At 50.9% G+C, this 21,466-nt stretch overlaps 1 protein-coding gene across 2 annotated transcripts in view; it reads left to right on the top strand.

Annotated features, from left to right (window-relative positions):
• The first annotated feature begins 15,834 nt into the window (after nucleotides 1–15,834).
• Nucleotides 15,835–21,466, top strand: part of NKD1 (NKD inhibitor of WNT signaling pathway 1) — a 94,614-nt gene continuing 88,982 nt past the window's right edge. The window contains exons 1-3 of one of the 2 annotated variants that reach the window (XM_025268642.2): nucleotides 15,835–16,081; nucleotides 16,213–16,242; nucleotides 16,899–17,032. In XM_025268642.2, the coding sequence (XP_025124427.1) occupies nucleotides 16,057–16,081; nucleotides 16,213–16,242; nucleotides 16,899–17,032 (189 nt within the window). In that variant the 5' untranslated portion in view covers nucleotides 15,835–16,056. Of the gene's footprint in view, nucleotides 16,082–16,209; nucleotides 16,243–16,898; nucleotides 17,033–21,466 lie in introns of both variants that reach the window. The other variant, XM_025268641.2, reaches the window with a different exon arrangement.

Below are 21,466 nucleotides of genomic sequence, written 5' to 3' on the forward strand. Positions count from 1 at the left end.
GCTGGGTTCTGGGAGTGAGTGTTCCAGAAGAGAGCATTCCAAGTGGGAGAAAACAAAGCTGCCCATCCTCTTAAAGGCTAGGCCCAGCACTTGCATAGGCTCACTTCTCCTTCACTCCACTGGCTCAGCAGTCACAGGGCCAACCCGAAATCAAGGGGGAAAATAAATACCTCTGCTCCATAGGGAGACTGACAAACCATGTGTGGCCATATTTAGCCAATCACACCTGGATAGTGGCAGTGTGGAGGGAGAGAATGCAGATCAAAGGGAGATTTCAGAAGAATGGATGGGACCTGGCACCTTATTGGTTGTGAAAGGATGTATTGGGATGCCCAGAAAGCCTGGAAATGAGTTGTTGGCATGCCCTATTCAAACCCTAAGGTCAGCCTAGGGGACAAGCCCTCTGTCATGTGTTAAGTGTGTTCTTTGGGAAGGAAAGATGACTGGCATCTTCACTCGGGACACCTACAGTCACTCCAGTGACTTCAGGCAGATTAGATGGGCTTCTTGTACAGCACTGAATGAAGAGGCCACAGGACAGGTAGATTTGGATAGTAAGGAGGTAGGAAAGGAAAATCATTGGATGTTCTTGGAAGAAGGGGGTTGCAGAAGCCAGACTAGGATGTACTGTGGACAGGTCAGGAAGAAGGAGAGAGACTGGCCTCTGAGTATTCTGAAAAGTAAATTTCTTGCCATCTCGCCAGAGAATGAATTATTTGCTCTCAAGGGTGGCACCTGGCCTCGTTCCAGGAGTGTCAGTTGACCCAGGGGATCTGTCTTGATGCTGACACCCCTTCATGGTTTCCTTTCATCCCTGGAGGCCCACAACCATCTGGAGAGGGAGGTATTATGGTTCTAATCAACAGGAGAGAATCTTAGAATCATTTTTCTCAACATCGAGGCCAGGCTTCAGAGGGTAGCCCTGGGCCAGGTATGATATTATTTTTCTATTCTGTTTTCAACTAAAGTATTTTTTCCCCCTCTGGTTCCCTCACCAAGCCAGCTTTTCTTTCCTTTTTAGACCAGCTTTCCTTTCTTGTCTCCAGGTCACCTGTGTTTCAAGGTCAAGGACGACTGTTAACCTGCTTCTCAAATTGTTCAGTCTCTCATTCCTATGTCTCTACTGTCTTCCCTTTTGCTTTCCCAGGGGTCAATTTCAAGAGGTCGAGTTCACCCATTCAAAGACATTTCCAAAGATCAAGCTTAGCTCTGGACGAGCTGGACTAACCTAAGAAGGTAGCTGAGTTGGGAAATGTGAGTGCCTGTGTTCAGTCAACCCTTCTCTTCTTTCTGAAGAAAGAAAGGGATTAGATGTGAGGAAAATTATGGAGGCAGATGCTCCGAGACTGAGTCCCAGGGCCCCCACTTATAGATCATGTGACCTTGAGCAAGTCATTGCATAGATTTGAGACTCCCCATCCATAAAGTGAAGGTAAATACCTCTTTGGCAGGCCTTGAGTTCATGTATCAGAAGGGTAGAGTTATGACATTCTGCCTTCCTTAGGTAAGAAACTGTTTCCTTTTCCCCCTTACTTTAGGAGACTTGCTCCTTCTCATCGAATATTGTCATTGAGATGGGGCTGCCAACCAACTCTATCTGGCCATGAGGTTGGGCATCTGACTCAAGCTGGACCCACCAAACTCCTCTAGTCCAGGAATGTGTACATGACACAAGCTAGACCAATCAGAGTCCTTCCCCAGGATTTTTCTCATCTGGGCTGGGGGAGGTGAATAATTATCTTTTTCACTCTCAACACAAGGTTGTCAGGTTATAAATTGAAGCTGCCCATGATCTGTCCTCCCAGCATCTGGGTTATGTGAGCCCATAACCTTCCTTTTTGCTTGGATTCGTTTTAGTAGGTTTTTGTCACTGTCACTTACAGCCAGAAAGTCCTAAAGAAAACATTATTTTGGGGTGCTCTTTTAATAATAATGACAAGCTCCCTTTTACTGTATGTCTGCTATTAGCCAGGCTCTGTGTAAAGCCTTTCCATACCTTAGCTCATGACTCACCTTCATCAATGCTGTTGTGTGCTCATCTCCCACAGTTGGATTTGTCTCAGCACTGACCAGCGGACCCAGTTTGGTGACTGTCCCGCACTGGGTGGAGGGAAGCCTGAAGACAGCCCCTCAATGAATCACCTTGAACTTAGCATCCAGTGTGGCGTGGATGGGGTGGTCAGTGTTGACAGCCTGTCACCATGCGGGTTCCACAAGCTGAATGGAGGTGGTCCTCTGGCCGGAGATTGGCTGGGGACTGATTTTCAGAGGGCAGCTGCACAGAAGTGGGATGAATCCCTATTTCTGCTCATCCTGCACACAACAGCCTTGGCTCTGTATGTTAACAGCTGGTCCAGAATTCCATCTGATGATTGTGAGAGTGGGGAGATGAAGGACCATGTTACTAAGCCGCTTGGGTTGACGGTAAGAACTCTCCACGGCTCCAGCTGGGGGCTAAAACAGGAAGAGAACAGCTGGCTTGTGGAGGAAGAAGTGACACCCATGCCAGCGCTGAAGGATGAGCAGGAGGCCAGACTGGGGAGAGCAGGGAGTGGAGCCGAAGCAAGAGGACAGACTCAGGAGGCCCCTTGGGTGTCTGAGGAACTGGCCAGATGCTGGAGCTCAAGGAGGAACAGGATATGAGATAAGAGGGCTCCCCAACACTGCCTTTTGAAATGCTGGCACCTATTCCTATTTTTGTGTGTGTGGCTGCATCACATAGCTAGAGGGATCTTAGCTGCCCAACCAGGGATCTAACCCATGCCCCTACAGCGGAATATGGATTCCTAACCACTGGACCACCCCACACATTGTTGTCTTTAAGAACAGAAAAATTGGCAGTTTGATTGGCACTTAAATCTTTTTGAAATTTGAATGATCTTCATCTAAAGTACGGAGAAGGCAGTGGCACCCCACTCCGGTACTCTTGCCTGGAAAATCCCATGGACGGAGGAGCCTGGAAGGCTGCAGTCCATGGGGTCGCTGAGGGTCGGACACAACTGAGTGACTTCACTTTCACTTTTCACTTTCATGCATTGGAGAAGGAAATGGCAACCCACTCCAGTGTTCTTGCCTGGAGAATCCCAGGGACGAGGGAGCCTGGTGGGCTGCCATCTATGGGGTCACACAGAGTCAGACACGACTAAAGTGACTTAGCAGCAGCAGCATCTAAAGTAAGTAAATAAGTGAAGTTGCTCAGTCGTGTCCAACTCCCCAAGACCCCACGGACTGCAGTCTGCCAGGCTCCTTTGTCCATGGGATTCTCCAGGGAAGAGTACTGGAGTGGGTTGCATTTTGAAGTAAGAGTATCTAGAATGTTACATGTGCATTAAAATGTTGCCTTGTATGAAGGGGACATTGGCTTGAGAGTGACTACAGCTCTCCTCTGATTAAAGCCCTTTAAAAGTGTCTTATTGCTGTTTACTTCCCATTCTCTGGGATTTTAGTGAGGCCGAGGAGCTTTGTAAAGGTTATTACTAGCCCTCTGTATTTTCCCTTGAACCACTTGGGCCCCCAAGAGCATCCTCCTACAAAGAAGGCAGTTAAGGGTCTAGGGGAGGAGCTGGGAGCAGAGCAGGTGGGGCTCCCAGACCTGTCAGCTCGTCCCTCCTCTACCCTTTTCTTTCTGAGGCCAGCGCCACTCTCTTAAGGCCTGACCTGCCAACCCTGGACAATGAGTTGTGACCAGCCCTCCTCCCCAGTGCCCTCCCTGAAGTGATCCAGGGCAATGGATAGAGGAGCCCTGGCCCCCCTGCTCGGGGAGAAGAGCAGCCCAGATGGAAGGCAGCAGGCTGGGCGGGCCCCATTCCACTTCACACTGTCTGGGAGCTTCATCCCGTTGCTCTTATGTTGCAAACACGAAAGGTCAGCTGGCCTGCGCAGCCCAGTGAGTTCTTGGAAAGGGTTGGCCTGATGCCTGATGGCAGCGGGAACCATGGGAGGCTTTATGCAGGAGGAGGGCACGGCCCTCTGCAGCATAGTTCCAACCATGGAAGGTTACGGAGATGATGATGATGAGAGTTAGGCAACATTAATGACTGCTGAAGCTTACCAAGAGCCCAGGCCGAGCTGGGAGCTGTCTACTTATTATAGATGGAGGTGAAAGTGAAAGCTGCTCAGTCGTGTCTGACTCTTTGCGACCCCATGACTATACAGTCCATGGAATTCTCCAGGCCAGAATTCTGGAGTGGGTAACCTTTCCCTTCTCCAGGGGGTCTTCCCAACCCAGGGATTGAACCCAGGTTTCCTGCATTGCAGGCAGATTCTTTACCAGCTGAGCCACAAGGGAAGCCCGAGCAAACTGGAGTGGGTAGCCTATCCCTTCTCCAGCAGATCTTCCTGACCCAGGAATCAAACCGGGGTCTCCTGCATGCAGGCGGATTCTTTATCAGGTGATAGGTGGAGGAAGTGAGGATAAATAGGGGCTCAACTTTACTCTCCTGGCAGGTGAGGAAGGCAGAACTACCTTGTTTAGCCTAGAATCCCGCTTCACTTGTTTCGGGGATGTTAGAATTACATCTTAACTACAATCCCCATTTATAGACAAGAAAACTGAGGGCAAATATTGGAGCCAGGAAGTGCTATGTTCAACTTTGCCTCTCTCATGTACCCATGGGAGGCAGATGGTCTGGGCAAAGGAGGAGTTTTTTTATTCTCCAGATGCAAGATTTATGCTGGGAAGAAGGCTCTCAGGAGAGGCCCTGGCCACAACATTCTTGGACTTTATATGTACCTAGGCAAGAGAGTTCCAGAAAAACATCTATTTCTGCTTTATTGACTATGCCAAAGCCTTTGACTGTGTGGATCACAATAAACTGTGGAAAATTCTGAAAGAGATGGGAATACCAGACCACCTTATCTGCCTTTTGAGAAATTTGTATGCAGGTCAGGAAGCAACAGTTAGAACTGGACATGGAACAACAGACTGGTTCCAAATAGGAAAAGGAGTCCGTCAAGGCTGTATATTGTCACCCTGCTTATTTAACTTCTATGCAGAATACATCATGAGAAATACTGAGCTGAAAGAAGCACAAGCTGGAATCAAGATTGCCAGGAGAAATATCAATAACCTCAGATATGCAGATGACACCACCCTTATGGCAGAAAGTGAAGAGGAACTCAAAAGCCTCTTGATGAAAGTGAAAGAGGAGAGTGAAAAAGTTGGCTTAAAACTCAACATTCAGAAAACTAAGATCATGGCATCTGGTCCCATCACTTCATGGGAAATAGATGGGGAAACAGTGGAAACAGTGTCAGACTTTATTTTTCTGGGCTCCAAAATCACTGCAGATGGTGACTGCAGCCATGAAATTAAAAGACTCTTACTCCTTGGAAGGAAAGTTATGACCAACCTAGATAGCATATTGAAAAGCACAGACATTACTTTGCCAACAAAGGTCTGTCTAGTCAAGGCTATGGTTTTTCCTGTGGTCATGTATGGATGTGAGAGTTGGACTGTAAAGAAGGCTGAGCGCCGAAGAATTGATGCCTTTGAACTGTGGTGTTGGAGAAGACTCTTGAGAGTCCCTTGGACTGCAAGGATATCCAACCAGTCCATTCTGAAGGAGATCAGCCCTGGGATTTCTTTGGAAGGAATGATGCTAAAGCTGAAACTCCAGTACTTTGGCCACCTCAAGTGAAGAGTTGACTCATTGGAAAAGACTCTGATACTGGGAGGGACTGGGGGCAGGAGGAGAAGGGGACGACAGAGGATGAGATGGCTGGATGGCATCACTGACTCGATGGACGTGCGTCTGGGTGAACTCTGGGAGTTGGTGATGGACAGGGAGGCCTGGCGTGCCTCGATTCATGGGGTCACAAAGAGTCTGATACGACTGAGTGACTGAACTGAACTGATGAACACTTAATTTGTTGTAATTTGTCCTACCACAGGGTTGGCACGTACAGTTACACAAGTTATATACTGCACAATACCAAGTGTTATGTGGCACAAACCTGGGAGACCTATCTTGCAGCCCATGAAACAGTGAAGAGTAGTGACCGCATGCAAGAGCTCGGCTAGCAGGTAGTGGGGAATCTAGCCTCTGCCACTGTGTTGGTAAATTCCGTTATTCTCCTTGAGAATCCCAGTGAGGTAATAAAACGCATACAAGCCTTCACACAGAGCCTGGCAATAGTGAGCCCCCAGCACAGCCTAGCTCGCCACATTTCTGTCTGGTTGCCTGGACTTGAGGGAGTCCTTTCTGATTCATTCCTGCATCTCCTGCTTCCAGCCTAGTCCTGGCCCACTGGAGGGACTTAGTACCCATTTGCTGAGAGATTGGAGGGGTAATGCTAATGGCAGGGAGGGCGTTTGGGGGACACTGGGGTAGGGGGCATGAGTCTGCCATCATCACCCTGTTTTTCCCTTTTGAAGAGAGCCTGGGTCTGGTCTGAATCATTGCCTTTCCCCCGCCTCACCTGTCTCCAGTGTACATTTTCTCTGGATGCGTTTACCTAAGCAGAGGGTAAAGCAGGTGCCCAGGGGCAGGATCCCAGCAGGAGTGCATGTTTCATTTGGCCTACATCATAATTTATATGTTTTTTTGAACTAACTGCCAATATTTGAAAATTTGGAGATTTCACCTAGAAACATGGATTTGCAGCTACTCCTGAAAAATTGAAAGATCTAGCAACTCAGGGTCCTTGAGTGGAAACTGGCGCTGAGCTGCAGCTGCCCCTTTAGACTGGGAAGATGCCACCAACGCTGTGGCTCAGATGGTAAAGAATCTGCCTTTAATACAGGGGATGCAGGTTTGATTCCCTCAGTAGGGAAGATCCCCTGGAGACAGAAATGGCAACCCACTTCAGAATTCTGGGCTGGAGAATCCCATGGACAGAGGAGCCTGGTGGGCTACAGTTCATGGGATTGCAAAGAGTCAGACATGACTGAGTGACTGACACTTTCACTTCTTTCTTCTACCTGTCCAAACCCCTCCTTTGTCTTTTCCTCCGTTCCCCTGGTGAACCCATGATCACCGGCTCTGTGGAGCTCAGGGGCATCTGGCAAAGCATGGCCGTGCCAGGGTCTTGGTCTGTGTAACCTCACCAGCCAGACTCAGCCAAGGTGCTCTCCAAAGGTGCCAACCAGCAAGCTGATGCTCACTGCCCAGCCTCCACTGTAAGCGTCCTGCCGACTTTCTGGTCCTCCCCCGCCTCCATCTATCCAGCGAGGCGGCTGCATTGTTTTGGAACGCAAACATACACACGTTATTAGAACCCCAGATCAAAGGCGGCGTCCCACGGCCTGCCTCTCAATGGTCCCTTTGTGCAGACGGAAGCCTGTGAGAAAGAGTCAGAACCCAGGGAGGCAGGGAGGGGTTGGGGAAGGGGGCTGAGTACAAAGATACTTGTCACCCAGAGAGGTCCGCAGAGGAGGATGTCAAAAGAGGCTCCAGGTGGAGGATGCACCCCGGCTCTCTGCTGGAAGATGCAAATGAAGAATTCTCTGTTCTACAGAGGAGAAAACACTTGGCTCTGTGGTTTCAGGGAAGGGACCACAGTAGTAGCTGGGTGTATGAACACCTCCATCTGCCTTCCCGCTCTGGCTGGGGGTAGGGGTGATATGGCCAAAAGCTGCTGGGAGCCATAGGGTGGCAGTGACCTCTCTTGGGCACAGAGTCAGAAGAAACACAAATGACGTGGGAGGGGGATTTAGAGAACTCTGGGAGATGTCCAAGGAGAGATAGCATCACCTCTTCTCAGATGGGCCTCTTTGCTGTCATTCCTGTCCACAACAAACATGTCTAAAGCCCCTACTGTGTGCCAGGCACGGGGTGCTGTGACATAGTCCCAGACACGGCTGACTTGGGGAGGGTGCGGAGCTCTGCCGTATCCACTTTGTCAGAGAGAGAGCTGGCCTCCACGGTCCCCAGCCGGCAGCCCAGAGCACTTCGCACACATTGTCTCGTTTATCTCCAGGGCTGGTTTGAACAAAGAACTGCTTTGAGACTTCAGATGCTGAGCCAGGAATCCTGCCTGCTGTGGAGTGGGGGCGGGTGGCAGGGGTGGGGTGAGCAGGTAAGAGAAGGATTTACTGAGCAGGGCTTCTCTAGGAGGGGAGCTGCGTAGACAGGATGGAGGTCAAGGGGTCGTGGAGCTGCGGAGATTTCCAGGAGATGGGCAGATACTTGCCATCCCCCAGACTTGCTCTGTCCTTGGGCCTCTTCTGTTCTCTGGCTGCACTCAATCCCCCAGGGGAGCTCATCCAATGTCGGGCTTTAAATTCCCTCTTGAGGTTTATGACACCCAGGTGTAGCTTTCAGCCCGCAGCTTCTGAACCCTAGGTGAACGGATCCAACTGCCTACTTGATCTGACTGCTCAGATACCCAACAGGCCTCTCCAAAGAACATGTTCAGTCTGAGTCCTGAGCTTCTCTGCTCTGTAGACAGTGCCCACTGTAGGCTTCATCATCTCGGTTAGTGGCAGCTTCCTCCTCCCAGCTGCTCAGGACATTTTAGCATCTTCCTTAACTCGGTTCTTTCTCTTCCACCCAACATCCAGTTTATTAGCTAATCTTGTCGCCTCTAACTTCCAAGCACATTCACGACCTCTCACCTCCTCCACTGCCATCACCCTGGTCTCAACCACTCTTGTGTCTCGCAGAGGCTGCTGCCATCTCCTCTTGGTGGGTCTCCTTGCCCCTGCCTGATCTCCTCCACCACCCCTGTCTTCCCACTCTGCTTTCAACTCAGCAGCCTTGTCACTCTGGTTCACAATCCCCTAACAGCAGCCATCTCTCTCTAATAAAGCTGATGTCCTTGCCAATGCCCACAAGGTTCCCATGGACTAGCCTTGTCACCTTCCCACCTCATCTTCCCCTCCTCTCTACTTTCTCTGCTTCACAGCCACTGGCTTCCTTGTTTGCAAAACATTCCTGGCATGTCCCTGCCCTGGGACCTTTGCACCTGCTGTTCCCGCTGCCTGAACCTCCTTTCCCCTGGCATCCTTATGGCTCCCTTCCTAATTTTCACATCTTTGCATAAAGACTACCCTCTGGCTCCTTTTTCTAAAACTGCAACCCCTCTCCCAGTATTTCGTCTCCCTCTTTCCTCCTTGATTTTCCCCACAGACACACCAAATATTGCACTGACTTATGTTTGTCTGTTTTGTCAACATAAAAGCCTGGTATAAATTAGACCTTCAAAAATCTTTGTTGAACAATGTGGTGAAAGAGAGTATCTTTATTTCTCAGGTCCCTTTATCCTGATGTCTTTTCCTCCTTCTTCTGCCCAGTACTGCAACTTACTCAATGAAGAGGCAAGTTCTCTAACACTAGTGGCTATTGAGAAGACTTCACTTTCTAGAGTCTTGAATGCAGTTTACAAACCAACAGCATCAGTCTCATCCTGGAGCTTGTTAGAAAGCAGATTCTCAGGTCCCATACCAGACTGCATTTTAACATGATTCCAGGGGATTCATATGCACATTAAATTCCAGGGAACTCTCATCTAGGCTCTTTGACACCAGCCCAAGACAGGGGGACCAAGGGTCTCTCAGTTCTGCATAGAATACATAGGCAGAACTAACAAGATTAGGAGTTGCGTACAGGCAGCATCAGGGACCAAAACGTTCTGTCTGTCTCTCTGCACATCTTTCTTCACCTGGCTTACTATCTCTCTCTCCGACAGCTCCTACTCCTGCTTCTTTCTGCTTGTTCATCAGCCCACATGGATGCCTAAGCAGCTGCTCCAGTCCCTGGAGCTACGGAAACTACAGAGCCCTTCAGCTTCAGAGATCACCAGCAAGCAGACCCCAGACCCTGGGCCTTGCTAGTCAAATTCTGCAAAGAGATCCTAATTGGCCAAGCTCGTGGGTTAGGCATCCAATCAGCTGTGGCCAAGGAGTAAAGAGGTCATGTGTACCAACATGGCAACAGGGCCACCCTGAAGCTGTGCTCTGTGAAATGGAAGGAAAAGAAGGTGATGGTGGTGGAGGAACAGGAGAGGGGGCCGAGGCTAAACTAGAAGGGAAGGTAGGTGAGGCAGGCAAACACTGCAAGCTTTGGAACAGTAATGCTTTTCTGTCTTGCCTCGAGCTTTGGCCTTAAGAAGCCCCACATGGATTCTCACGTGTTGTAGGTATCTGACTGTTCAGAGGCATGGAGGTGGAAGCATATGTTCTGAAATACATTAAATGCACACCATTAAACACATGTGACTACTCTTTCAGGGAACCTCCCCACACTGGCTTTATCCCCACTGAACTTTCCTTACTGCAACACTTCTAGGCTAGGTCCCTGGATTTAGCACTGGGAATTTCTGATTGGAAGGAATCTTAGAAGATACCAAGTCTAGCATTCTCCAAAGACTGTCCCATGAATGTTCGTTTTCACTTGTGTCTCCCAGAAAGGGTTCCCCAGTCCAGTGAGTTTGAAAAAAACTGCTTAGGATGCCCTCCTTTCAGAGACTCGCAAAGCTGGGGCACTCCCTGAAGGTTCTGACAAGTTCTGCAGAAGAGGAACTTGTCTCCCTTTGCTAGGCCAGGGCCCACAGAGCTCTTTCTTTCATGTAATAAGAACATCTCACAATTCTGGTGTTCAATGGACATTCTTTTGGGAAAGACTGATCTCTTGGGCCCTTCCTTCTGTTTTCTGGATGAGCAGACTGAGTATGGGGGTTAGGCCCAGATTGTTACTGAAAAACAAAGTCTTCATAAGATGGGAGTTTCTTTCTCCCTTTTGTGAAAGAAGTCTGGAAGTAGACAGAGTGGTATTGAGGCTGGAAGGGCTTCTCAGAGGGGCCTGGAGAGGAGCAGAGAGGCAGGGAGTAGAGGAGAGCAGGCCATGCTGAGGCTGGGCTGTCTCTCTCCCTCCTCCAAGGTCACCTGGGATGCCTGCATTCTGAACTTGCTGAAACACTCTTGACCCAGGAGGTGTCAAGCACAAAAATTCAATTCAGTTTTATCAACATTTAGGTGCCAGCAGCTGTCTTTGGGATCTCTTTCCTCTAACACCTGGATAGAGTGGCTTGAGGACCATACCCCTGATCCAGATGCTCCTCCGCTCACCTCCAAGGACTGATGCTGGGGCTGGCGTTCCTCCTGGCTCCCTCTTGCTTCCATCTTTCCCTCCTGATGAACATCTCCACTCTGAAGACTGTGGCCTGTTGACCTATGGATGGATGATCTACGTTTGGGCCATCTTTCTGCTTCCTTCCTTCTGTCCTGTGCCGTTACCCTGGAGATGTGGTCAGGGTTTTGCCGAGGTTTGGAGGGATGAAGGGCAATTCCAGCACTGAGCAGAGCAAGTGACAACTGCCAATCACATTTTAGTCTTCACCGTCCTGAAAATGGATTGACTGTCCCTACCTCACTGGATTGCCCCTTCGTGGGCCCTTTTATTTGTCACTTTCTCCTCATGCTGTTTCCTTTGTCACTCTTTCCTTCTCTTTCCTGGTTGCCATATTGAAAATTCCTGTGACTTTTTCACGTAGGACAGTTTTTTAAAAATTTTTATTTATTTATTTATTTTTGGCTGCGCTGGGTCTTCGCTGCTGCGTAGGCTTTCCTCTAGCTGTGTGAGCGGGGGCTACTCTTCGTTGCGGTGTGCAGGCTTCTCAATGCAATGGCTTCTCTTGTTGTGAAGCATGGGCTCTAGGGCTCGGGGCTTCAGCATGCGGGCTCAGCAGCGGTGACTCCTGGGCTCTAGAGCACAGGCTCGGTAGTTGTGGCACATGGGCTTAGCTGCCCTGTAGCATGTAGGATCTTCCTGGATCAGGGATTGAACTTGTCAGGGCAGTGTCTTCTGCCCTGACAGGCGAATTCTTTACCACTGAGCCACCAGGGATACCCCATGCAGCACAGTTTAACTTTCCTATTCTCACCCAAACCAGGCTTTCTTGGTGGCTCAGACAGTAAAGAATCTGCCTGCCAATGCAGGAGATGGGTTCGATCCCTGGGTTGGGAAGATACCTTGGAGAAGGAAATGGCAACCCACTCCAGTCTTTCCTGGAGAATCCGTGGACAAGAGGAGCCTGGTAGGCTATAGTCCATGGGGTTGCAAAAGACTTGGACACGACTGAATGACTAACACACACACACACACACACACAGTGCCAAAAGTTACCAGGCAGCGGTGGCATGAAGCAACTCCAGGGATCTAGGGGGAGCTAGCAAAATTTGGACATTCTTTTTTTTTTTTCTTTAATATATCCCAGCTCATATTCTTGGAAGCCCTCCCACCCTCTTATTGACCACAACATGTCACAAGGTAGAGATGGGACTGGGTGGGGTCCTCTAGTTTCATATAGAGCACCTCCTATGGGCAATGCTGGGTACTGCATCTAGACATGCAAGTCAGGCAAGAACTCAAGGAGCCCTAACTCCAGAAGGGAAATTTAGCTCCATCCTTAAAAAATAAGGAGTGCTAAGTGGAGAGAGAAGGGGGAGAGGAACTTGACTCTTCAGAGTGGTCAGAGTTCTTCAGGCAGGAAGGCCAAGAAGGGCTTCTTCTAGGAAGTGGCATTTGAAGGGGACCAGAGCAGATGGCTTAACTTGGGGACAAGCATGGGACAGCCAAGCAGGGTGATGAGTGTGTGTGTGTGTTTAAACCTCCCAGCTCCATGTCTAACAGATTTCACCTAAACCAGCCTTGCTAAATCTCAAGCCCCATGAAACCCATTTCTGTTATAATCTCTCTCATCTCTTCCTTGCCTTCCTTCCCCATCCTCCTCCCTCAAAGGACGGGAAATCTTCAAAGAAAAAGATGTGTCACTGTAAGTATCCAGCCCAAGAGGTGGGCCAGATAAATTATTAAAACCCAGAAAAAGACAGAGAGTCGTGGGGCCAGAAGCTAGCAAAGGGCGAATAGCCATCCCAGGTGGATGGTGGGCTGGTGGCCTCTGGGGCACCCCTCCGCAGAGCTCTGGACAGCCTAAGGTTTCAGCATCAGGCCCACCTCTCTTGTGTCTCCCCCTAGGACCAGGTTGGTGGGGGTGGGGATGTCATGGTTCCCATAGCAGTGAAGCCCCAGGCGCCTGCCGGGCTGGGAAGGGCCAGGCTGAAGGTGGAGGGGGAGCTTTGTGTCTGGGCTGGACATTTGGGATTTACTTCCCTTAAGACTCAAAGCTGGTAACTGCAGAGTTTTAGTTCTTGCTTTTATCTCTTTTTGAACTGTAAAAAGAAATTCCCAAGGGGATGAGGGGATACTTTTTTCTCATGCAGGAAGAAAGCCATGACCGGTTTAAGGAAGTAACCAACTTTCTGAGCACTGTGAGAAAGAGTTTTGCTTTGATTTAGGTGCACCCTGGCACCAGTGGTGGGTGGGGGTGAGAGAGACATCCAGCATCCCTCCCCCCTCAACCAAATTCCATTTCCTTTGGAGGGGTCTGCAGGAAAGCTCCTACTGGAATTCAGACACGCAGAGCCCCCACCTCCCTCTCACTTCTGATCCCTGGCACCCTGCTTTACTCGTTCATTCTCCTGCTGCCCAGAGGTTCTCACTTTGGCACTATTGACACTCGGGGCTGGATCAGTCTTTCAGGTGGCTGTCCTGTGCATTCTAGGATGTTTAGCAGCAATCCTAGCCTCTACTTACCAGATGCCTTCAAACAATCCCAAATGCCCCCCAAAGTGCAAAACTGCCCTCAGTTGAGAACCACTGCTCTAGCTGGTGATGCCTGCGAACTTAGAGTACTATTTGCCCATTCTTTATGTTTATTCTCAGTCTTCTTTCCAGTAGAGTGCAAGTTCTCTGAGAGTGGGGATTTTTTGTTTTTTTTTTCACTAATGTATCTTAAGTGCCTGAAACAGTGCTTGTCACACAGCTGGAATGTTAAGTTTGGACAGTGTTGGGACAATATGGGCCATGTAAAAACAACATGGGCAATGGAATCAACAGGATTGGGCTCAGTTCCCAACCAGGTCACTGACTAGCTGTGTGACCTTGGGCAAGTGACTTCACCTCTCTGAGCCTAGTAGGTTTCCTCTTTTATAGAACAAGTACGAACCTGCATCAGACAGTGGCTGTAAGAGTTATACATGACTTAAGACAATGGCTGACATACAGTAGATACTGTATTCATGCGTGCTTAGTCATTTCAGTCATTTCCGAGTCTTTCCGACACCATGGACTGTAGTCCGCCAGGCTCCTCTGTCCATGGGATTCTCCAGGCAAGAGTACTGGAGTGGATTGCCGTGCCTTCCTCCAGGGGATCTTCCTGACCCAGGGATTGAACCCGTGTCTCTTATGACTCCTGCATTGGCAAGTGGGTTCTTTACCACTGGTGCCACCTGGGAAGCGCCAGGTACTGTATAGAGAAATGCAATATAAAATGAACAATAATAACTATTTTTTTTGGGGGGGGGGTGGTCCCAGCACTCCTCAAATGGAACACAGCTTGCTGTGTACCTGCTTATAAGAGTAGCCTTCATTTCTCTGCAAAAGGGGATGTAAAAAGCAAATTTGAAGGATGGAAGTAAGATACTGTTGGGTGAAGGGATTTATGACTCTAGAGGGCCACGCAGTCCCCAGTGTCCTTCAGAGACATGTAGATGCTGCAGAATTGTGATGCCCAAACACCTGTGGCCATCGATCCCTTGCAGTATGGCTCATCTGGGTTGAGTTATGCTCTGAGTGTAAAATATACCAGATTTTAAACAGTGCAAAACAAAGAATGTACATCTCATTTTATGTTGAAATTGAAATATTTTTGATCTATTGGGTTAAATAAAATACATTAAAATTAGTTAATGTTGCTTTTTACTTAAAAAAAAATGTGGCTACTAGAAAATTTTAAGTTACCTATGTTGCTCACATTATCTTTCTATTGGGCAGTGTCCCTCTAAGGAGTTGGCAAAAAGGACAGAATTGAGCCTCCGTTTTACAGACTGTAAAACGGAGGCTCCCACAGAGAACGCAGTCCAAGGGGCAGCGCCTTTCTTCTCTCCTTGCACAGGGTTTTCTTTTCCCACGCCCAGACTGCCCAGTACCAGGCCGAACTTAACAGGCCCCTAGTGTCCCCAGCAGAGCAGGCGTGCTCTCTGAGAACCACAAAGGTGGAGTGGAACCCCTTGATGTCGCCCTCCCCTCCGCAGAGACCTCCCCAGACAAAACAAACAAGCCCTTGGGTCTGGCGAACTGCAGCGGGGAGCGGAAACCCAGGAAGATCAAAGACCCAGCGGTTACCCCCTTCCGGGCCGCACAGCTGGCAGCGCGCCCCAACCCCCCGGCGGGCACCCACGGGCCCGGGAGGAGAGGACAGAGCGATTGGCTGGCAACTTGCGGCTTTCGGACACTTGTAGCCGCCGCGAGCTGGCTGGGTCCACAGCTGGCCGGAGGCGCAATGGGGGCTTCTCCTGCACAACCAAATCGAAGCCTAGAGAGAGGTTCGGAGGAGAAGCGGGGCGGGCTTTGGGCGGGGAATAGCGAACATTTTCTGCCGAAGTCCGACCGTGCAAGACTTGGGAAAGGGCAACGTTGCGGGCGCTCCGAGCAGCATCTCGTCTCCGATCTCAGTTTCATCACCTGTAAATTGGAGCCGCAGAGTTCAGTCCGCTTCCAGGAAAAATCGAGCGCAGGGAACACACAGCGCCGTGAGCAGCGTTGTGAGAGGAGCAGTTGTTCTACAGCGGGCAGGACCCAAGAGGGTGTCTGTCCCAATATTCCTACTGACCAGAGCTCCTCCGCCTCCCTCCACCACCCAACCCCACCTCTAGTCCCCAGTCCTGGGTCCCCAGCCGCCGACCCGGGTCAAAGACCGAAGCCTGGAGGGGGGCGCTGTGTCCAGCCCTAAGCGCTTCTCCACGCCCCGCCCCAGTGCTCCGGCCCCGCCCCCAGTCCGCCCCCTCGGCGGTCCGCCTCGCCTTTGATGAGCCGCGCCCGGCCAATGGGCGCGCTGGGAGGCGCGGGCCGCGGCGGCGGGCTGGGGGCTCCGCTCGCCCGGGCGTCAGTCCGGCCGCGGCAACAGCGGCAGGAGCGAGTCCCGGCGCTGCCTCGGGCTCCGCTCAGCTCCGGGGCTGCTCCGGGAGGAGGAGAGCGAGACAAGGCGCGGCGAGCCTTCAGGGTCCGCCGACCGGACGCATGGCTTAGGGACGCCCCCTCCAGCCGCGCCCCCAGCATGGGGAAACTTCACTCCAAGCCGGGTCAGTGTCCCCGCCCGCGCGCCGGCCCCCTGGCCCCCGCCGCCCTCGTCCCCGCGATTGCTAACTCTCTGCCTCTCCTTTCTTTCCGGCTCCCGCCGCCGCCGCCGCCGCGCGCGTTGTGCCTGCAGCAGCCGTGTGCAAGCGCAGGGAGAGCCCGGAAGGTAGGGGCGCGCGGGGCACGGACCGGGGAGGAGGGTGGGGGCTAGACGGGGAAGCACCGCCGACGGCAGCGGAATGGCCTAACCCGCGGATCTGATTACCAGGGCCACCCGCACCCGTTACTCCAGCCACCAGTTCCACAAACCCTCTCCTTGGAGCACACTTTGTGTCCCCCTCTCTGCCCCACCTACCCCCTCCCCGCTATCCAGTACTTTCTCTTCTGACCTTCAACCCCTCCCGTACGGTACCCCGATTCCGCGTTCACTGCCGCCCCTTCACCAAGAGCCTGCCTCCTCTCTTTTTGGTCGTCAGCCCCCCTCCGAGATCTTGGCTCCTGCGTCCCTTCTCCTGACCCTCAGTTCCCCTCTTCTCCTCACCCCGTGTCTGTCCCTCTTCTCCGCAGTCCTGGCCTCTGGCGCTCGCTCTCCTGATCCCCAGACGTGTCCCTCTTGGCTAGCCTCGAGGTCCCTGCTCTCGGGGCTTCGCTTCGAGAACCCCCTTCTCCTGATTACCTGCGTCCCTCTCTCAGGATCGTGCGCAGCTCTCAGCACCCTCCTGGTCCCTTGCTGCCTCTGCCTCGCCCACTCTTTCTCTCTTCTCTCGGGTAACTTTGAGCCTAGGGGCCAGACTCAGGGGCTTCATGTCGTCCCCGCTCCAGGTGACAGCTTCGCTGTGAGCGCCGCCTGGGCTCGGAAAGGCATCGAGGAGTGGATCGGGAGGCAGCGCTGCCCGGGTGGCAGCTCGGGACCCCGACAGCTGCGGGCAGCGGGCACTGTTGGCAGAGGAGCTCGGGTACGATCCCCACTTACCTCCTTTTCACCTCAGAGAAGGGTCTCCATACACCCCCAGCCAACTTTTAGCATCTCTTGGCACAACTTATAAGCCCAGAAATCCCTTAGGTGCCCCTGCCCTACCAACATGACCCTACACACCCCCTGCCTCGGGGAACCTTACTGGTGACACAGATGGAGGGGCCAGTTGGGGAGCAGAGGGCTGCCTGGGGGGAAGGGTCCTAGGTGAGGTGGGCCAGTTGATGGGGAACTTGTCTGTGCTGGAGGGATTCGGGGACTTGCTCTGATTTCTTCCTTGTTTCTGTGGCCAGCATTCAAAGGTGGATTTGGAGTTGGGCTAGGGAAGAGGGAAGGCGGTTGGGGGTGTCTGGGTGAAAGGCAGGACTGTGCTGCCCTCCGAATGTGTTCCAAGTGTCTGTGGCATTCATCAGTGCCAACTGCCTTGGAGTCCCAGTAGAGCAGGCAGTGATCTGGGTGGGGGCAGAACTTGGGGGGTACTGAGATCTGGGAGACCCCTTGGCTTGGTGCACAAGGAGAGAGAGGGCCTCATTGTGCTCTAGTCTGGCCCACCCCAGCCTTAACCCAGTGAGTCCCTGTGGTTGGATTTGTTCCTAGGGGAGCAATAGATGTGACAGGGGAGTGAGTGAGTCCAGCCGCAGCTCCTGGCCTGGGACTGGTGTTCACAGATGTCCTATGGGCTCTGGAACTCTGCATAGGGCTTTCAGATGGTCTGCGTGGAACTCGAGCAAGCCAAGGATCAAAGGATGAATCAACTTTTTGATGTGACATTTAATTTTTTTTCTTAAACTTAGAGGGGAACAGACTGAGTTTCAGGTCTGGTTAGTCCTTTGGTCTTGTTCATAGGCTGGGGAGGGGCCAGTGGAGTTTTCAGATGTGTGTGTGTGTGTGTGTGTGTGTGTGTGTGTGTCTGTGTGTTAGGGTCGTGGAACCTGGACTGAGTGTAGTCAGTTGCAGGAGGTGAGCCTGTGGATAGTTGACTTGTGCGTGTATGAAATAACCCCTGCATCTAGAGGAAGCGCCCATCTCCTCCTACACTGTCACTGCTGAGCAGGGGGCCTTCTCCTCCCCATTTCGTTTCATCTGTTGGCTAGGTTAGAATTGAAGCTACTGTCCCCTAGGAAAGGCCAGTGCTGGGTGGGGGGAGGGGGCACTGCAGTTAGGGCCCTTTAAAAACAGAAGTACAAACTTCCCTTTCTTCCCCCCACCATTTCTAGTTTTTGATCTCCTTATTTATTTAAAGCCCAATGAAAATGATCCGATTTAGCCATATGAACAAATGCATTTTGCAGCTCAAGACAGAGGCCAACTGAGTGGATTTCCATTAATCAAGTTTTGGGTTTTTTCAGCCTGTTTATTTTTACAAAGTATTCCTGCAGAATGACATTTATTTGCAGTCCTTTTTTTTTTTTTTTTCTCTTTCCTAAACTGCCAGGCAGCTTGCTCCATGCTTTAGGGGAAACTTGAAATACAGCGAGGGCTTACTTCAATTGACTTTTATCTTCAAAGCCATAACAAATGTTACCCGCATGTTTTTGGTGGGTCTCCTTGGCATCCAATCCTGGAGGATGGGAGGGAGGAGGAAGGAAGGAGAGGAAAACAAAAGTCTGTCGTTTTTAATTAAATAGTAGTGTTCCCAGCAAGAGGGATGTGAGCCAGTAAAAGTTGCCATTGGGGAAAATGGGGGAGGGGGAGAGGGGGCCCCAGCTTAAGTCTGTGGCTTTGGTGAAGTCACGGGAATTTTGTTGCCTGGTTTCTTCCCCCAGCTGAGGACAGCATGGGATGGGGCCTGCCCCCTCCTTTCCCAGCCCCCTCTCGCAGAGAAATGCTGAGGGGTCATTAGTGTTTGTTCAAAGCACTTTTGAAGATGTGAGCCCGAGAGCCATCAGTGTGACATATGTTGGGTGGTGGAGGGTGGGCCCTGCCATCCAGGATATTCAGAAGAGAGAAACTCTGCCTCCTTGGGAGTCGTGCTTGGTGACTGGGACCCGGACGCCTGGCTTCCCCCCACTGCTGGCCTCATTCCTGAGCCTGCAGAGGTGGAGTTGGCCTCGGGAGAAGCCAGGGTGAGCCCAAGGTGTAGGGCTGTCCTGTGGGTGCCTGCGAGGTGATTTCAAGTAGTACTTAGAGGAGTAGTTTTTATCTTAACAGTTACATTTTTTTTTTCTTTTTACCAGAAAAAAATAAAATATCTGGGACATCAAACCCTTGATTTCATGGATATTATTGCTTAGGATGAAGCTAAGTTGAAACAGATAGTCTGAAGTCGATTCTGAGAAAAATGTTAAGTACAACTGGTCAAAATTGTGAATGAGAAAGAATGCCCCCAGTTTAACTTTGAGATATTAAACGGGATCGCAGTAGGCAACCCCCGATCTGTTTAGTTTCCGTGAGTTCTAGGGGCACGGAAAGGGTGGCTCTGGGTTCTTCCATTATCTCATCAGGATGTAGGAGGGTGTGGGCTCCGAAGTGTGCTTCGTTCCAAGCGCTGGCAGAGCTTCACCCCCACCCCCCACCCCAGACCTGTCCCTGTCCTGGGAATGGCTTCTGTCTCTACTCCATCACCCAGCCTTTCACCAAGGCAGCTGGGGACACATTCCTGGCTCATCCAACCAGCAGTATTATTATTGCAAAGATAACTACTATTTATTAAGCACCCATGTGTGTCAAGCATTTTGCTTACATTATCTTAATCCTCCTCATAACCCTGTAAAATTGCCAGCCAGCTGGTGTGGACTCTGCTTTTCTCCCTTTCTGGAGTACTTACTAGTACTTTCCCGCACCAGAGCATCCGCCTGGAGGGGGTCACACTTACTCATTCCTAAGAGGTGGCATGCTGGCCAGCTGCCGAGCACTTTGGGGTGACGCAGGCAGAAGCGTGAGGGGCCCCTGCTTGCCCTCTTCCTCCCTGAGGGGGTCTGAGTAGCTTAGTAAACATTTAAGGTGGGTCTTAGTTTCATGCAAGATCTTGGGATATGAGAGGGTGACTTCATCGGCAATTAACCCATGCCTACCCTTCCAAAAAATAAATAAATAAATGAGGTCAGTCTCGGCCACAATAGCTTGTCACCTTGTATAAACCATTTTACCTTTGTGTACCTTAATGAGCTCATCTGCAAAATGGGTGTAATAACCTGCTCATCCCTGGCAGAGTTTTGGCAGGTAACTCTTCATAAAGTGTAGAACCTGGGGAAAGCCTGGCAGGTTCCTGAGGCCCTGGGAAGGTGGAGATGGGGGCCCAGATTATGAAACCAGAGGAGGGACACAGGTTAAGACATCTGCCCTTTCAGTGGTACATGATGAGCTTCAAGGGAATATGAGCTCTGAGGAGAAAAATAAGGAGACATGCAAGCTGTATGAGTTCTACAGAAAATGAATGATACGTGAACAATTTGTATGCCAGGCAACTGTGTGCTAGATAATTAGACATTAATCTCAGAGATAAAGGATGATATTAGAAGTATGAAGCAGCAACAGGCATTAACAAAAGAAAAGCAATTGGAAATGTTAGATCTGGAAGATATAATGGGTAAAATTAACAAGTTTAGTAGATGGATGGAGTAAATGGACACAGAGATATTGATAGGAGAACACTTGGAGAAGCAGAATCTGTGTGTCTATGAACACTCCTGTAGCGTGCACATGCGTGTGCATATATGCATGCTGACCTCTGGATTTAAGACCATCCCTTCCCCCAACCCGCAGTTTGGCCCTTTTGTTCTTTTATGGCAAAGTCGCCTGAAGAAAACAGACTGAGCACTTTGGTGCAGGCAAGCCTGCCTCTGGATCAAAGGTGGCTGCCAGGCGGTTTGGTAATTTGATTAGGGGCACCTCGTGCATTTTGATATTTGGGGGAGATTGGGAGGGCGCAGGCATGGTGGGAGCCTGCGGGGACGTATGGGGCTGGGTGATGAGATTGGAGGCCGGCCCAGCTGCTGCCTGAGTGCTGGATTCCAGGGGAATTACCCTTGAATGATACCAGTTGGCACAATTAAAAGGCCCCATGTCTTCACCATATGGAAAGTGTTAGGCCTCCTTACGTGGTTTCAAAGCTATGTGCCGGGAGGTGGACTTGACATTTGAGGTAGAGCATAAATTAAATATTTGGTGTTTCACAATTAAAAGATGATTTGCTTTGAGGCTAGAGGAGGCGTTCGGGCTTCCACTCACTGACTTCTTTGAATTCTCCACGGAGGGTGCCCTCTGCCTGTGGCACCCAGGCCAGCTTCATAGCCTCACCTGGCAGCTTTCTGGACCCGTGGGGGGTGGGGAAGAGAGCAGGGGCAAGCTGGAGCTGGGCAGAGTGCCGGGGGGGCTTCTGGTTTCTGGTAGGTCTGGGTCCTTCAGAATGGTGGAAAGTGGGCAAGGGTGTCATTCTGGATACATTGATGCATCTCTGTGACGGGGTCTCTGGTAG

The sequence above is a fragment of the Bubalus bubalis genome, chromosome 18 (assembly GCF_019923935.1).
Source record: "Bubalus bubalis isolate 160015118507 breed Murrah chromosome 18, NDDB_SH_1, whole genome shotgun sequence".
Classification (NCBI taxonomy): Eukaryota; Metazoa; Chordata; class Mammalia; order Artiodactyla; family Bovidae; genus Bubalus; species Bubalus bubalis.